This window comes from Podarcis gaigeae (genome assembly GCF_964106915.1).
Source record: "Podarcis gaigeae genome assembly, chromosome: 15".
In the NCBI taxonomy this organism is placed as follows: Eukaryota; Metazoa; Chordata; class Lepidosauria; order Squamata; family Lacertidae; genus Podarcis; species Podarcis gaigeae.
Genome location: NC_139692.1, coordinates 31,049,602 through 31,067,444, shown reverse-complemented (window position 1 = coordinate 31,067,444; position 17,843 = coordinate 31,049,602). Strand labels below are relative to the sequence as shown.

The 17,843-nt window shown below is 46.6% G+C and overlaps 1 protein-coding gene and 1 long non-coding RNA gene across 5 annotated transcripts in view; one reads left to right on the top strand and one right to left on the bottom strand.

Moving 5' to 3' along the window:
• Nucleotides 1-17,843, top strand: part of LOC310832741 — a 211,576-nt gene that overhangs the window by 132,420 nt on the left and 61,313 nt on the right. The gene's annotated exons all lie outside the window — the stretch shown is intronic.
• TPST1 (tyrosylprotein sulfotransferase 1) lies at nucleotides 324-17,829 on the bottom strand. 4 transcript variants are annotated; one of them, XM_083714729.1, is made up of 7 exons: nucleotides 17,576-17,715; nucleotides 12,471-13,396; nucleotides 7,852-8,050; nucleotides 6,838-6,888; nucleotides 6,402-6,473; nucleotides 5,334-5,382; nucleotides 324-4,154 (listed from the first exon to the last, which is right to left on the bottom strand). In XM_083714729.1, exons 2-5 carry the CDS (start codon nucleotides 13,313-13,315, stop codon nucleotides 6,429-6,431), a joined length of 1,140 nt encoding a protein of 379 aa, XP_083570855.1. In that variant the 5' UTR covers nucleotides 13,316-13,396; nucleotides 17,576-17,715; the 3' UTR covers nucleotides 324-4,154; nucleotides 5,334-5,382; nucleotides 6,402-6,428. The 4 variants fall into 4 exon arrangements, with proteins under 4 accessions (XP_083570855.1, XP_083570854.1, XP_083570856.1 ...); XM_083714728.1 differs by having other exon boundaries at nucleotides 6,410-6,473; XM_083714730.1 differs by lacking the exon at nucleotides 6,402-6,473 and having other exon boundaries at nucleotides 17,576-17,829.

The following is a 17,843-nucleotide window of genomic DNA, read 5'->3' as shown; positions in this document are numbered from 1 at the left end:
CGTTGCAATGGAAGGGGCGTGTCGTAAGGAACCCCCACATCCTATTGGTTCAGTCCAAAATACGCGGGGAGAGGGAACGCTCTCTGTCTCCCATAGCGACGAGAAGCGGTGAGCCTGCGGCTTTCTTGCTGCCATAGAGACAGAGAGGGTCGCTTTCTTCTTTCGGCCTACTGTCTGAGCGGGTACCATCTTGACTCATCCCGTCTCCATGGCAACAGGATGCAGGCCTCTAATGATGGAGAAGCGACCAAATCTTCATCCTCTTCCCCACAGCAAATGGGGAAAATCCTCCCCTGCTGAATTATATTCATTTATAGGACACATTTATGGGCATAGTCCACACAAACCAGTTTTTTATTTTGAAAACAAATTATAGGCCACTTAATCAGAAAATTCCCGAAGCTGTGTACTTAATAGAATTACCAATGACGGTCGAATAAATCAGCAAAACTTTTTTTAAAAAATACACATGACTAGAATTACATATGCTTCCTGAAACTTTGTCAGTTTTGCAATAGCACAAAAACAATACATACAGCGGTCCTGAAATACTGGTAATGGCAGCAGTATTTTTTAAAAAACATTTTTTTTACTTATTTAAACAAGAACATACACTTCAAAAACACACAAGAACGAAAAAATGAAAGAAAAACAACAAATGAAAGAAAACTAGAATTAAACACGCACACAAAATTAATCTGGTGTGTTTCATTCACATTCCCTGGATAAAGAGATAATGATTATTGGCGTTGGGGGTGGGGTCATACAACAATGCTTTTTAAAAAATGTTATTTATAAATGGCAGCAGCATTACCAAGGCATATGCCAGTTAAGAATTTAAGAACATAACAGCCTCCTGAATTAGGCCAGCTGCCAATCTAGTCCAGCATCCTCTTCTTACTGTGGCCAAGCAGGTGCCTCAATGGGAAACCTGAAAGCAGGATTCAACCACAAGAGCACCCTCTCCTGCTGCAGTTTATAACCACACAACACATTCAGAAAAACCTAGTATAAGACTGACAGCTTTGCTAACAATGAACGTCTTATTTAGGAGAAGCATACCTTATGGCTCTTGAAAGATCATTCTCCCTATCTGACATTAAAAGGTGCAGCTGATGAGTGGGTTACTGGCCCTTTCATTGTTGTGTAAAAATGGGGTGAGAGATCCTCTGCCTTTTTGTTTCAGCAATTTCCCCCAGAACGAGTTTTGCCTTATCAAGCCACACACCCTTGCCAGCCCTGCTGTGCACCCTTTAGGTGGTTTTGCCTGGGTGGAATGTTTTCTTGCACTGCAATGATGCCTCCTGCTTGCCCTGAAGAGGTGTAGCTGTAGAACAAACTGACTTTTCTCTAGCCAGAAAATAACCTACTAAGGTAAGGCAAGAATTACATGCATTACTTTGCCTGCTTTTGCTCTCAATGTGCCAAACACCAAGAATGCAAATCTTTGGCTGAAACAGGTTTTCCACCAATGTTAAAACGTCCACCTGTACATTAAATATTATTGGAGGGAGAAAAAGGCAGGGACAAGGTTGCCAGCTTCTTTTTTATGGGCCTGACACCCACTGCAAGCTAAAATTATAGCTCTCCTTATTCCAGGTGGGAGTTGTGAGTAGTCTACAGCTCAAGCTGTGGAACTGTCAAACAGAAGTTTGCTACAGTGTCTGAGAAAAAGTCTTGCATTGCACCTCTGTTTTATATTGCCCTGTCCAGTCTCTTGGTTGCTCTGAAGAGTGATCAGAAGATGAAAAGATGTTTAGATCAGTCAAATTGTAAACTCTGTGCATTTGGGGAGAGATCTCTTCTCCTGGCCTTTTAATTCACAGCTGAATGATAAGGAACAAGTGTGACCTGTGAGGACACTTTCCTAATCTTGGGTGTCTGTCGATACCTCAGTGAAACTGGTTTCGAAACTTTAAATAGGAATTGCCAAAAAGTGGTATTTTGACAAATGGATTAGCACAGCCATCACCAGTTTCATGTCCTCCACATGTTCTGGACTACAACTGAGGCTGATAAGAATTGTAGTCCAAAATAACTGGAGGGCACCGGGTTGGCAAAAGCTTGCCTACCAGTTATAAGCCTTTAAATGTTAAGGAAAATATTGGCCAGTTTTCTGTTATGTTGGGTGTTGCTGCAACTCAGGATTTCCAAAGCAGCTTTTTCTCCTTCCTCCAGCAGAGGTTACCCTCAGCTTGTCTATTGCATTTTATAATTTTTTTGTCTTCCAATAGTTCTGGGTTTTGACACCCTTTACAGACTTGATCTTAAGCCTTCTAGTATGTCAATTTGGAAAACAGGAAAACAGGCACTTTTATTCTTTTTTATAGCATCTGATAGGTGGTGAATGTGGGATTACCCTTATTCCATATTCATAAGAATCCCAAATGATGAGCTTGGGCTGAACTGGAAAATGGCTACTTTGCTTATAGAGGTGAGCAGGGCTTTGCACCCTGACTGAAATCTGACCTTCTACCAAGAAGAGTCCAACCACTATCTACGCTGACTGGCTGTGGCTCCCCTGGGCTTTCAGGAGATTCCAAAGCCTACCTGGAGTTGGATTCTATGATTCTATGCTGCCATTGGGGATTGAACCTAGGACCTCCTGAGTGCAAAGCAGATGCTGTACCACTGAGGCCCAAGGGCTCAGCAATTCTGAAATGTAAACATGGGAGGCAGAGGGGGAATTTGGCATGGGCAGCTTTCAGCAGTGAGATCGTATTTGCTGCCATTCCCAATTCCCCATGCTCAGCCACCACAGAGTCTTGGTCTGCTCTACACCAGTCCCTGAGAGTTGAAGGTAAAGAAAACATTTTAAAGTTTTGATCTGGCATGCCAAGCCACAGTTGTTATCCAAAGGACCATCTGCTCCCTTGCAAATTTATGGACAGATCAAAGAAAGCACTGGGTTATGCAGCATCTACTGAACCCCATCACAAAGGAGGCAGTGGTGGCCACCAACCTAGACGGCTTTAAAAGAGGACTGGGCAAATTCATGGGGAGAGGGTGATCAATGGCTATGCTCTGCCTCCATGGTCAGAGGCAGTGGTGCTTCTGAATTCCAGTTGCTGGAAGCCACAGGCTTGTGTTCGAGTCCTGCTTGCGTGTTTCCCATTGGGGCATCTGGTTGGCCAGGATGTTGGACTAGATGGGCCATTGGCCTGATCCAGCAGGCTCTTCTTATGATCTTAACATACCTATTCTTTAGGATCTGTGTCAGGAAGCCCTGCTCCGGATGCCAATGTCTTTAGAAGTGAAGCAGGTGGCAGCCACAGCAGGGCATTCTTAGTGGTGGCACTCCTGGTGTGGAATGATCTTTGCCCCTAATGACATTCATGGGAATAATTGCCTCACAGATACTCTGTACAATTGACTGACATTGTCCATGTCAAGCAACGACCACCTACTGTTAGCTCAGTGGGTAGGCATGCAGATAAACCAACATTCACCAGTGTGGTCACAGCCCGCTGCTCACACACTTGCAGGCCACAGGTAAATATCTTCAAACCAGCAGAGAAACACCTTTCCCCCCCAAAAAAATCACATATTTGACATTCCAAATCTGTGTTTTGTTTTGTTTTTACAAAAACCCGCTCTGGTAAAAACTAAGGTGCAAGAACAAGAGAGAAAAGGCAGGCAGCCTAGGCATCTCCAAGCTCAGTCCAAACAATCTCTGCTCCTATGGCTTTCAGAGGAGCTGTGTAAATGGAGAAAGACAGTCCTGGATTTCCAGCAACGAGTCTTAAGAATTTGGCCATGGGATGAATTCATGGAGAACGTCTCCTGCACATATCAAATGGCATGTGTGCACAGCAAAGCACTTTTGCTCACTGTCCATTCGTTCTGAAGAGGTTTGCACAGAAGATATCGCCAGCTGCAGTGCACCCTCTTTGGTGTAGTGATCCTGGAATCACTCACTCAAAATAGCTCCAGCATTTCAGAGGGGCCGCTATGGAGTCAATGGCACGAGGACTAAGACACAGAGGGTTAACATGTGTGCACAACCCCCTTCCCCTCCCACAAATATACCCACTTTTTAAAAAGCAAAACAAAAACCACAGGATGAAAAGAAAAAATTCTGAACAAACAGAACAGCTCAGCAGGTTCTTGACGATTCCACCCCAATGGTTTCCTCAAAAAGGCAGCTGACGTCCCTGGTCAAAAGAGGGGAAAAAAGATTTCAACAAGTGCAACTCAAGGGTGAGCTACCTGCAGCAGCTTTGGGGCAGTGACTCATTCCTTTTTGCATGCAGAAGGTCCCAGGTTCCAATCCTTGGTATCTCCAAGTAAGGCAGGGAGAAGGACTCCTGCCAGAAACTCTGGTGAAACGCTGCCAGTCCGTGTAGATAATACCAAGGCTAGATTGTCCAATGGCCTGACTCAGTGTATGGCAGCCCCATATGTTAACACAACTCTGGGCTATTGACAGGAGCTCAGCATGCAAACACGTGGAACAAGCACCTCTGCTCAGTGACTGATGCAGCTGCCTATTATGGCTGGTAGGGCGGAAGGCAAGGAGCCAAACAGTAGGTGGCGCCAGAGTCAATGACAGCCAGAACCTACTAATTCTTTTTGTATATATCTAAGTTAAAATCAGAAGTGTCTGGTGTGCTCTGGTCCATGGGGTCACGAAGAGTCGGACACGACTAAACGACTAAACAACAACAACAACAAATTAAAATCAATATATCAAAAATCCACAAAAGCAGCACAGTATATCCATAAAAGTCTTAATATTGGGATGGTAGAGTACTTAAGACTGTTAGGAAAGCCTAATTTTAAGTTGTGCTGTGGAGAGGGAGTTCAGAATCCCATTAAGCAGAACAAAATTTTTCAAGGTCCTCCGAGCCTTTGGCATCACATAATCTATGAGTTACTTTTTTCAGCTAATGCTAAATGCTGCATATAGTTTCTAGAGTGGTTTAACAATCAATTCGTCTTCCAAGGGAACTCTGGGAACCGTAGATCCCAGGATACTTGTGGAAAGCCATGAGTTTATAGTGCTTTAATTGCATTAAATGGCACGAGAGTGCTTTAATTGCATAGTGTGGATTTCAGTGGGTCTACTCAGAGTATGGTGATCAGCAGGCGGCTTTCCTCCCAAAAGGGGCCCATCACATTCAACCACAGCTTGCAAGGTTTTCACTCTCGCTGGAGACAACGCACCAGACATTTACACTTATTACCATGCTCATCTCAAGAGTGCTTGTGGAGAACACAGCCCAATGAAGGTGGGCTCAAAGCAGAAAGCAAGAATAAACCTTCCCCCACCCTAGCCATATACTGTGTGTTAACAAACAAAGGTTGAAAGACAGGATGTTGCCTTTTATTACCAATTAAGCACAATTAACTCCACCAGGACTTCTATTTCAGCACATCAGCCTAGAGAGAGAGAGAGATGGAAGGCACATTAATTTCACAAGTAAATACCAGCTGTCTATTAAAATCAATTATGCTTGTTAGTAAACAGGAAAAGGAAAAAGGCAAATACCAGTGAGGGGGTTGTCACCCCATAAAACTGACTGGTAACAATTCAATTATGCTTTTCACGCAGAATGAGTTTATGAAACTCACTGCCGCAAAGTTTAGTGACGGCCAGCAATGTAAATAACAGAACAACAGAAATACATGGAAATGAGGAGGGGAAAGGGGGAAGTGGTCTATTGGTGGTTTGGGGTTTAGGTGACTAAATGGAACATCCCACTGCAGAGACAGTCTACCCAAGAAGAGCAGGTGCTGGGGGACAATCAGTGAAAGAGCTCCTTATGAAGCATCTTATTTAAAAGCAGACTGGAACAAAAAAAGTCTGTTAATAAGAGCATACAAAGGGCTCTGCCAGTTCTGTCTAGACCAGCATACTGTTTTGCCACAGTGCCTGTCTGGGGGCTGATGGGAGTTGTAGTCCAACAACAACATCTGGTGTGCCCCCATTTGCCAAAGGCTGCCATAAATAATTATTATTTTAGGCTCCATAAGAGACAGGATTTGTTGAGTGAGAATATAGGGGGACAGATGAACTAAAAAAGAGAGAGAAAGAGACTTTACTTAGATGCCAATTCTAATGAAAATACACAGCTTCTGCAACACTTTATTTTATGGGGGAGATGAGCACACAAAGTCTGGAGTGGAGCAGAGCCAAGGCAGCATATGAAGCCAAACAGGGGCAGATCCTCTACAGCTTCAGGTTAGAAACAGCCAGCCAAGGCAGGGAGGCCCAGAGAGGACAGGAGAGACCAAAGGAACTACCTCCCTGTGTGCACCAAGCAGGTGAAACACAGAGACACACACATACATGCACATGAATGAAAGGAGCTGGGTGCGAGCAATTCCAGTGCCTGCAGCCAAAAATGGGGGGCGGGGGGGGTCCGTGTTTGGGAAAACACAAGACAGACACCACACACTACTATACTTTCACATCAGCTCCTCAATCATTTTATCTTGACCTGGGGCTTCCTTTCTACAGTCTTCCGCAGCTGCAATGAGAAGAAAGGGCCACGGCTCATTTAAGGATGGAACGAAAGCTCTCGCCTCGAGTTTGACCAAGTGGGTTTTTTTAAAAAAGGGGTTAATTTCACAGGGGAATAGTATTGTGTGTTATATTTCCAAAGGCAGGCTGGTAATCTGAACTGTAAAACTTTTAAAAGAATTTGTACCCGAGCTTGCTTTTTTGTCTGCCCTCCTGTTGCTTTCCCCCCCCCTCATGTGTCATGTATTTTTAAATTCTCCATTAGCTCAAACTCAATTAAGATGAAGAAAGCTCCTCCAAATGAGTTGATGGACAGGGCCAAAAATATTTATGGTGCAACAGGCAAGACGAATGCTTCCAAAGCGCCTTACCTGTGGCACTCCTTTGAGAAAGTCAGGAAGTTGAAATTCTCCTTTGTAGACCTTCAAAGAAAACAAGCGCGCTTTTAAACCTTTTTAAACACAAGTTTTGATTTAATTAAGAACCGGTGCAGTGATATGGTTAGATCCGAGTTCATAGCCCCCCACAAGCTATGGAGTTCACTGAGTGATCTTGGCCCAGTCACTAGGTAAAGGGGGCCCTGACCGTTAGGTCCAGTCGTGGCCGACTCTGGGGTTGCGGTGCTCATCTCGCTTTATTGGCCAAAGGAGCCGGCGTACAGCTTCCGGGTCATGTGCCCAGCATGACTAAGCCGCTTCTGGCGAACCAGAGCAGTGCACGGAAACGCCATTTACCTTCCCACCTGAGTGGTACCTATTTATCTACTTGCAGTTTGACGTGCTTTCGAACTGCTTGGTTGGCAGGAGCAGGGACAGAGCAACGGGAGCTCATCCCGTCGTGGGGATTTGAACCACCGGCCTTCTGATCGGCAAGTCCTAGGCTCTGTGGTTTAACCCACAGCGCCACCCGTGTCCCTCTGGCCCAGTCACTACCTCTCACCATATTTACTTTACTGGGTTTTTATGGAGCTAAAATGGAGGCTGCTGTAAGCTCCTTGGGAAATATATGTTTCTCTCAGGTACCTTTCAGACAGGATGAATGTGGCAACTTAACAAAGGAACAAAAACTATTACAAAGATGCTCAACTCAGATAACAAATATCAGCAGTGAAACAAAGCATCAAGCTAAAAAAAATTCCAGAAACAGAAAAAATAAGCCTGCTTAAAGCCACTTGAAAAGCTTTAATAAATTTAAAGAAAAGACCATAAAAATTGACACAAGCACTTTCTCTTTTTTGAGGGGGCAGGGGAGTGTGGAAGACCATGAAGATACGTCAAATGCTAACTGTATGCTCCTTGGGGCAAATGCTTCAGTTTTGCCAACAGTGCAGTGTATCATTCTAGGTAAATAACAATATTATAGTAACAATAAGCCTTGTCTGTTACCCTTCTAGTGTTTTCCAAAACTTTCTCATCCGGCTTCCCGTAATTAGGGGGGTTGGCATAGGGGTCATAGCCAAGTTTTGCCAGCATCGGAGCGATCACAGGCATGTCGTGAAGGACATCATCGGGGATCTTCCCCACCCATTTTGACAAAGCTTCCACGTTCACTGGCTTGATTACTTGGTCGGTAGATCTTTCAACTCTGCAAAAGAAAGGATTTTGTTTATAAAAAATGATCACATTTAAAGCCAGTATGGTGCTATGGTTAGTGTGTTGCGCTAGGACCCAGGAGACCAGGGTTCAACCCCACCTCCACCTCCCAAATTTGGCCATGATGCTCAACTGGGTGACCTTGGGCCACGCACTGCCTCTCAGCCTAACCTACCTCACAGGGGTGTTGTGAGGGTTAAATGAGAGGGAGAACACCTGTACAGCACCCTGTGCTCCTTGGAAGAAAAGGTGGGATATACATGCAATACATGTATTTCCAGGTACAGTGGACACTCGGGTTGCGAACGTGATCTGTGTGGGATGCACGTTCGCAACCCGCAGCGTTCGCAACCCGTGTTCGCGTGTGTGCGCACGTGCGGGTTGCGATTCGGCACTTCTGAGTATGCGCAACCGCTGAAACCCGGAAGTAACCCGTTCCAGTACTTCTAAGTTTCGGTGGTCCTCAACCTGAAAAAACCCAACCTGAAAGTGGCTGTAACCTGAGGTATGACTATTGATCAAAATGGCAGATGAAGGTGATGGACTACATGGAACTGGCGGAAATGACTGGCAGAATCCGAGACCAGGGAGAAGAGTCGGTGGAGGAAGATTGGAAGAAATTGAAAGACTATTTACAGAAACATTGCAAAATTAATGAATGTTAGAATGATGTTGGAATGAATTTATGTGATTTTAGCAGAAATGTTACAAAGATTTAGGAAAAAACAGACTGTTAATTGGTGAAAGGAGGGAAAGTAAAGTTATATTAATATCAGGATAAATTACAGGACAAAAATTTGAAAAGAGGGAAAGGATTTGCTGAAATGGATAATTGACCTAGAATACAAAAAAGGGAGGTGTGGAGGTCAGGGAAACAAGCTAATGAAAGATAAGTAATGGGAAGATTTGTTGTATTTTTCCTCTTTCCTTTTTCTTTTTGCTTAATGGATTTTAATTCTCTGCTCTTTCTTTTTTATTTTTTGTATTTTATCTTTTTTTTGTTAAAAATGATATTTTTTCTTCTTTTCTTTTTGTACCTCTAAAATTTTTAATAAATATCTTATTTAAATATATATATATTGATCAGAACACTGGATTTTATTTGCACACTTAAGAGAAGCCTGCTGAAAAAAAAATACATCAAGACAGCTACAAAAAAACTACAGCCACCCAGAGCCCATAGATTTGCTCTGTATATTCTGGAGAATATAGTGGCTTGGAAGCTTTCCAAAGGTGCATGAGAAGAGCCCGCTGGATCAGGCCCATCTGGTCCACACCCTGTTCTCACAGTGGCCAACCAGGTGCCTCAAAGGGAAACCCACAAACATGACCTGAGCACAAGAGCCCTTTCTCCTCCTGCAGTTTCCAGCAGCTGACATTCAGAAGCCTCTGACAGTGAAAGCAGAACATAGACATCATGGCTAGCGGCCACTTATCATAGGTTTTTCCTCCGCGAATTAGTTTAAACCACACACACTTTTCTAGGGCAGGGGAAGGCTCACACATCGCAATTTCTTCTGTGGATGACTCAAAGAGGCCAGAGATAAGCCCAGCAAAGAGGGAGAGCACAGCTAGGGGCAGGAGAATTTGGAGGGGGTTGGAGTTGCCTTCCTTTCCAAACACAGGAAACTGCCTTATTGGCCCCAACCAGCTAAGTCGTGTCTACACAGACTGGCAGCATGGTTCTCCAGGGTTTAGACAAGGTTCCCTCCCAGCCCTGCCTAGAGACACCACTGGGCTATGGCCCTTCTCTCCCTCTCACTACCCAGCCAACGTCAGCTTTGGGAACTTGCATCTGCCAAGGTAAAGCACTGCTCCAGGCAGAAGCTCTGCCCTGAACTGCCAATCCTTGGATTTCACAGCAGATTAAAATAGAATCCCAGGCATTCTGATGCTCTTGGACACAGAACTCCCTTAATGGATTGTCAATATGGTGCTACACTTTCACAGCAGCCCAGGCTGGAGGGGGGAACAAATACAAAAATCAAAAAAGGAGGATGGGAGCAGAGTCTCTCTCCATCCCCATCCTAGAATGAGCGAGAGCAGGGGATGACTCTGGCCAGTAGGTTTCCTGGTAGCATCTGGTCAGTCTGAACAGACTGAAATCCAGACACCACATACCCCCATCGCCACATCCTAAGAGAAGATAAGCAAGTGAAGAAACCAACACACACACAAACGTCGCACATTCCTTCTTGCAGATTTGTGGGTTTTGCTTACAGTAATGAAAAGAAACTTGGCCCAGATCCTCTCCGGGGAAAATGACACCTCCCCCCCCCCCTTCAGAGGCTGCTGCAGACACAGATGTTTTCCATCAAGGAGAGGGCAAATGCCAGAATTTTTCAGCACTCAGCTATGGCAAGGCTGCCTGCCAGCAGCCACGCTGGCGATGCCCCCAAGCCACAGAGAGTCCCGTGCTGATCTGCGCCGGTGCCAACCCCTTCCCTGCGAAAAGCCTCCTTTTGGACGCCCTTGCGCTGGCTTTTGAAGCAAGCTCGCGGGAGATAGGAAAAACACGCCTGGAAATTGCTAGAGGGCTGCGGAGTCGCCCAGAGCGACAAATGCAAGAAGGCCTGGTTATCCAGAGGCCAGAAAACAGCTCAGGCTGGAACACGCCAGCAAAGGCCACTGAGCTCAAAGTAAATATTGTTTCGTAATGGGAGATGGATGGAATCATTAGAGAGAGAAGGGAGGAATGAACTGGGCTTCCTTTCCCCTCTTTTAACTCTTCCCCTGTTCTTCTACCCCAAAAGACACACACGTATATTTTGCAAATTGTCTTAATGAGCTTGATTAGCCCATGGAAACTGCTTTTAAGTACCGCCGCAAGCCTCAAGCCATTTGAGCAAGGCTGATCAAGAGAAGTTCCTCAAATGGCATTTTCCTCCCAATCCTGCCAGCCCCCAGCTAAGATGAGAGGCACCCAAAGAGATCTATTTTTATCACATGCAGGTGGAAGGGCAGAAGAATGAGAATGCCCTGTCCACATGCAAAGCTGTCCACATGCCCTGCCACTGAGCTAACTGCGCTGTTCATGCATGGCTCCAAAACACACTGGAACCCTACAAAGAGGGGACCCTTCCACCTCTTCAAAGGTGGGATTTAGGAGCCTACAAGGGCTGCAGACAGAGAAGTATCAAAGACAGCTTCGTGGTGAAGCATCCCAAGCCAAAAAAAGTTCCAAACCTTGGCCTGGAAGTCCTCACTGCTAGGTGGGGGTGTCTCAAGAGTGCCAATCACAATCATCAGGGGAGGGCAGATTTCCAGCCCGCGGGACCTCCTCCTTCAGCCTTTACTGGAACCCCAGTGCCCACCACTCAGAACCAAGTATAATATCATTAACTCAGCCAGGCACACATGTGAACCGCATTAGGGTTCGGGGTGCCTCTGAGCATACACCGAGCATGGGGGTTTGTGCTCAACGCCAGAACCAACCTCAAAAAGCCTTTCAGACAAGCCCATCTCAAAAGTCTTTCCCCTGCCCTTTCAGACTACTACGGAAACCACATTTTAAGTTTCTTTTTCCTAATCAAATATGACCGAAGTAAAGCAGGGCGGGGGTGGAGATTTATACAGAACGTAAAATGGAACACTTACTTACGAAAGGTAAGCAAAATTAAAATGCTAATATTTTCAATTTCATTGTTCTGTATGGGACAATGACAATAAAGACCTTGTATACTGTAGAACCAAACTATCTGCAGCAGTGGCGTGGGGAAGTTCAGGCCCAATAGCTGAATGCCCCCCCTGCCCCCTAAAACTATCCCCAGCAGGGGCAGATTTTAGGGCTGTGTGAATGGAGCACATGCATTAGATGTTGTGCGAAAGGAGCACAGTCTCAATACATCTTATGTTCTGTTAGTGCTAGGAAAGAGTTTAGTTTAATAGTGGTTTATGAGGGAAATGGATGCATCTGTGTTAGAACTAGCTTGGTGGGATTCATACTCTGTGCAGGGTTGCAAGTATTTCAGGAGTGTTAGCAATAACGATTCACCCTGGTGTGCAGACTTTAGAGCTACGATAAACACAATACAGTGGATGGTCAGTCAGGCATGAAGTATGCATGTTTTTGAAGAACTCTAAAAATGCATACTCGATTCTGACCAAACTATACACTTCCAGAGTTAATGCTAAACACATTACGTCTGGTAAATGAGCCACCATAAGCGCTAGGGGGCCATGAATATTTGTGTCCAGAGCTATTTAGACTCATCTACCCATGTACTATCTGAAACCAGCATTGGTCGCCAGATGCGAAAATTTTGCCACCCCTATGTGCCCCACAGAAGATTCCCTCCAAGAAAAAGTGGCTCCAAAAGGACCCCGACACCACCTTAAGATAATTTTCTCCCTACAAAGATTTTCTGGAAAACCCACAAGGGATGCCCAACCCCAGGGAGGAACCGACTCACTTTGAGAGGGAGACGCCCCCGGCTTTCCCAATCATTTCTTCGTGGTGCAAAACGGCAGGGTCCCACGGGATGTGGAGGAACTTGAGGAGCGTTTGTAGCCACCTCTCGGGGTGCAAGACAAGCTGCTCGTAATGGACCATCATGCAACGGTCCAAGCCAGCCTCCAGGCACTGGTTATACATGGTCTCTATGGCCCGATTCCACTTGGTCAAGCAGTCCCTGTAGCTGCTGAGGTCAAAGCCAGCGATGGTGACCTTCCTGGAGATCATGGAGTGGACGGAGGCCCGGCCGTCCCGCACCATCAAGACGAACTTGGCGTTGGGGAAGATCCGGGCGAGGTACGCCAGGGACTTGAGGGCAAAGGGGTCCTTATTGCACAGGTAGGGGGCTGGCTCCCCATGCTTCACAATGATCTCCAGTAAGAACGCCCTCATAGCCGAATCCAAGACCTCGTCCGTGACGCCGGCCTCATCGAGCCGGATCTTCTCCTTGCTCGACCGAGCCCACATCTGCTTGACGGCCAGGATCCGGGGGATCACCCGCGTCTCTTCCCCACAGCGGATGTCTGGGTGAGCGTCCAGCATCGCCCGCATCAAGGTGGTGCCACTTCGAGGGACCCCTCCGATGAAGATCAAGGGCATGTCTTTGTGGTAGGCCAAGGTGGCATTCTCTGGCGAACCCAAACCAGCTCTCAAAGTGGCCCTGACCGGCTCCGGGCGGACTATCTGCCTGCGCTCCTCCATCTGGTGGTGGCACTCCATGGCGTGCTGGCCCAGGTAGAAGACCGTCACTGAGCTGACCACCAAGCATGCCAGCAGCAGGTTCTGCTTGAGTTTGCCAACCATCTTCCTGCAGAACAGTGCCTCACACGACTGAAGCAGATCGCTTGGGCCACGTCAACGATTCAGACAATGAAGAAGCTAAATCTGAAAGCGAAAGAAATTGCGGTCAGGACAATCTGCATACAACCTCCTCCAGCCCATAGCAACACACATTCATGGAGGACTATCAAAGGCTGTGTTCTGCCTCCGTGGCTAGAGGCAATAAGGCTTGTCTGTGCCAGCGTTCTTGTGCTTGGGTCTCACTTGCGGGTTTCCCATTAAGGGCATCTGGTTGGCCACTGTGAGAACAGGATGCTGGACTAGATGGGACACTGGCCGGTGATCTAGCAGCCTCTTCTCATGGTCAAAATGACACAGTTCTCAGAAACAGCCGCACCCAGGTAATGGTACCGTTTGCCCCAGGAGGAGCAAGGCAGTGTTCAAAATTAACAAGGCACATTTTTGCGTCTGGCAACAGGTCCAATTGTGACCACATGGAAGATCTCTGGGTGCCAGTTTGGCGACTGGGGTAAGCAAAATGTCACTTAGGGAAGGATCTGAAATATTTTCTGTGAAACTTGAATTTGTTTTATTCTGCATGGTTTTAATGTGTTGTAAATTACTTCGAAATTCATTCTTCAAAATATAAAGAAGTATAGAAATGAAATGAACACCAAAGATCAATGGAGAAAAAATGGCACCCAGACATTCTGTTGTGGCAACCAAGGTTTAAGGTGCCATTTTGCGATTAAATTATTGACACTGAAACAAGGGTGCTCCTTGGCACTTCCAACATCTTGGGGCCATAGGCCCATGAGACAAATTAGCCTAAGATTTGAAGGTGTTCATTTATATGTACGGATGCCTCTGGGGAATTAAGATGAAGGGCTGACGTCACCAGCGCAGCCCATTGCAGGGTGCCCAGATACTGTTTTAAGTCCCTGTTGCCATATAATAATATATATACAGTGGTACCTCAGGTTACATACACTTCAGGTTACATACGCTTCAGGTCACAGACTCCGCTAACCCAGAAATAGTACCTCGGGTTAAGAACTTTGCTTCAGGGTGAGAACAGAAAGCATGCGGCGGCGGCAGGAAGCCCCATTAGCTAAAGAACAGTTTCACGTTAAGAACAGACCTCCGGAACGAATTAAGTACTTAACCCGAGGTACCACTATATTAGGGTGTGCCTCCCCCACCTCCCCCTCTTTACGCTTCTTCCACACCTGACCAAGCCCCTCACTTTATGCCTCTTCTACCCTCTCACCTGTCCCCACCCCCAGCTTGCTCCAGCAGCTGTTTGGTGCTGAACTACCACAACTCATTTCCACAACAGCAGCAGGTGGAGAGGAAACACAGGTTTGGACCTGCCCGTCTAAGAAGCAGAGGCAGCCAAAAGCACCGCCAAGCCGCCCCTCGAGGGACGGATGCCTCCAACAGCTGAGGTTCTGACTATTTGGACAAATTAATTCCATCTTGCTTTGACAGCTGCTTTTGCTGGGTGAGGCCAAAGGCCCATCACCATGTTGCTCCCAGCGGTGGCAAGGCAGGTGTCTCTTTGTCCCCAAGTGCACTGTATGCAGAGGTGAACCATCTCTGCACATGGAGGCTCCATTAACTAAACGCAGCTCAAAGAAATTCATGGGAGAGGATCGGATATCGCTAGAGGACTACCTCTGAAGGAAACAGACCCCCTTTCACAGGAGGTTTTTAAGCAGAGGTTGGGTGGTCATCTGTCATGGATTCTCTACCTAAGATTCCTGCATTGCAGGGGGTTGGACTAAATGACCCTCAAGGTCCCTTTCCACCTCGACAATTCTTGAAAAAAGCCATCTTTTTATTTAAAGCAAGCCGCTATTGTTTGTCGCTGCAAAGACTTATAAAAGGGGACCTGCATCAGCATATGGAGACAGAAAAGGCTATCAGCAGCTACGACAGGAAAGCAAGCTCCACATTCATCATCATAATAATAATAATTTATTATTTATACCCCGCCCATCTGGCTGGGTTTCCCCAGCCACTCTGGGCGGCTTCCAACTGAATATTAAAAACAATACAGCATCAGACATTAAAAACTTCCCTAAAGAGGGCTGCCTTCAGTTGTCTTTTAAAAGTAAAATAGTTGTTTATTGCTTTGACATCTGCTGGGAGGGCGTTCTACAGGGCGGGCGCCTGGTTCCCTGTAACCTTACTTCTCACAATGAGGGAACCGCCAGAAGGCCCTCGGTGCTGGATCTCAGTGTCCGGGCTGAACGATGGGGGTGGAGATGCTCCTTCAGGTATACAGGACTGAGGCCGTTTAGGGCTTTAAAGGTCAGCACCACCACTTTGAATTGTGCTCGGAAACGTACTGGGAGCCAATGCAGATCTCTCAGAGGCAGTCTACCTCCAAATGATGTTACTATGGGGGAATTGCAGGCAAAAGCTGTTCCAATCACACCCCACTTGTAGGCCTCCCCAAACCATCTGGTGGGTCACTGTGGGAGATGGGAAGGAGGACTAGATATAGTTTGGATCCAGCAGCAAAGAGGACTAGTGGGAAGAAAGGAAACACATGAGAAGCTTGCTGGATCAGGTCAATGGTCCATCTAGTCAGCATCCTGTCTTACAGTAGCCAACCTGATGCCTGTAGGAAAAGCGGAGAGCAGGATTTGAGCACCAGAGCCCTCTCCCCTCCTGCGGTTTCCAGCAACTGGTATTCAGAAGTGTTCCTGCCTCTGACCGTGGAGACACATAATAGCCATGAATTTGTCCTATACTCACATATTCAAGGGACACTGGAGTGTTTCTAGCAGGAAAGCCACTGCACATTTCTCCCCCCCACACCCCCCCCAAATACCTCAAGTGTTTCTGGGTGGGTAACGAACCCAGAGGAAATTGAATTAGGAGGTGATCTGGGTTCACGGGCAGAATATTAACGTCGGGAAATAAATTAATCATAGATGACTAACTCGAGATGATGGGGGGGCTAAATTGATTTGCAGCAGGAACTCTTGTGAAATGAATAAAGAGTAAATGAACTGAACTCTCTTGGGATGAACCAATTTGGGTGGGCTGCTGCCGACTGACTGAACAGCTCACCTGGGGCAAGCTTGGACAGGAAATTAGCCGGCTCATCTCCTGTGACATTTAAGTTTGTGTCTACAGACTCTTAATCTTTTATGCAACCCACCTGCTGCAGGGTGCTATGAGGCATTGTAAGAAAGATTATTTGGGACAGATGCCCTCTTGCAAGTAAGTGGAGGAGATCTCCTGAAAGCTGTGTTAGGATTCTCTTCAAAGGGGCATTCTAACCAGGTTCAGAGGCCCCTTCTCAATCTTTTTAAATTTAAAATGCCCTGCTCAGAGATTCCCATGTATGTCAGAATCAATTTACAATCAAAGCAAAGACACTGTATATCCCAGCAGGTATAAAACATCCTTCATTTCCAACAGAAAGCAGATTAAAAATACAGCAAAGAACAGAGTTTCTCTGAGCATGTACAGGCCACTATACTCAGTTTTTTAAAAAAAAACAACAACAAAACCACAGGGTATGGAGTTATTGTACATGACCAGAAAGGTTTTCTATCTACATCTTAAACAAACACCTCTAATAGAAACCATCCAGATGATCAAAGACAAACAAATATCTGGTTTTTCTGGCTTAACAAACTTTCTGCTCAATTAATGAAACACAAATATGAATTATTTAGTTGGCAACTGAGTCATTCAAAATCCTCGGTGGCAACGCTGGCTGGCTGCTCTTCTCAAGAGGTTGGTATCTTTAAAAGAGCATTTTTAAAAACGCCTCCGAGCACATGCAGAGTACAGTTCCGACACACATACTGCTTCAGTCTTTTGCGTAAAAGCAGATTAAAATAAAGCAGGTGGGGGAATTCTGTGCGTGGTCAGAAACTTTCTATTTCAACAAAAAAGGGGGGGAAATCAGGGTATGGGCAAAGCACCTCTGAGCACGTGGGAGGCACCCTTTGTTGGGGAACAAGCCTACATACGAAGAAACAGGCTTGGTGGAATCTGTGCATGCTCAGAGACGCTCTCCCCCGATCCCCGTTTTTTGAAAAAGCAACCACGCAGAGTTTGTAGAAAGCACGAGAAAGAAATAGTAAGAAGCATCAAGCCAGCACCCACGCAGGCAGAGAGGATGTCGTCTTCTCGGCTCTGCGGTCGGTTAAATGGGATCCGAGCTCCCGATTACCCGCCCCCGGGAGTTCAGGGATCAGCCGCATGCACAACACAGGAAAGCCGCTGCGATGCAAGGGGTGGGGGCTCCCACTTTACCTGTCGGGGGTCTCCTCGCCGATCCCATCCTGTCCCCGCCGATTCCGCTGTGCCCCCAAGCCCCGCCAGGCTCCTAGTCCGCTCTGTCCGCTGCGGCGCTGCCATGGAAATCACAAGCCCTCCCAGGATTGGCCGTTGTGTCGCCGCGCCCCATTGGTGGCGCGAGGGGGTGATGGGCAGGAGGGCGGGGCTTCCTCCGGCTCCACCCCACCCCCAGATTCCTTCCAGCCTGGGCTTCCCCCATCACCACCCACGTGGGTCATCTGGA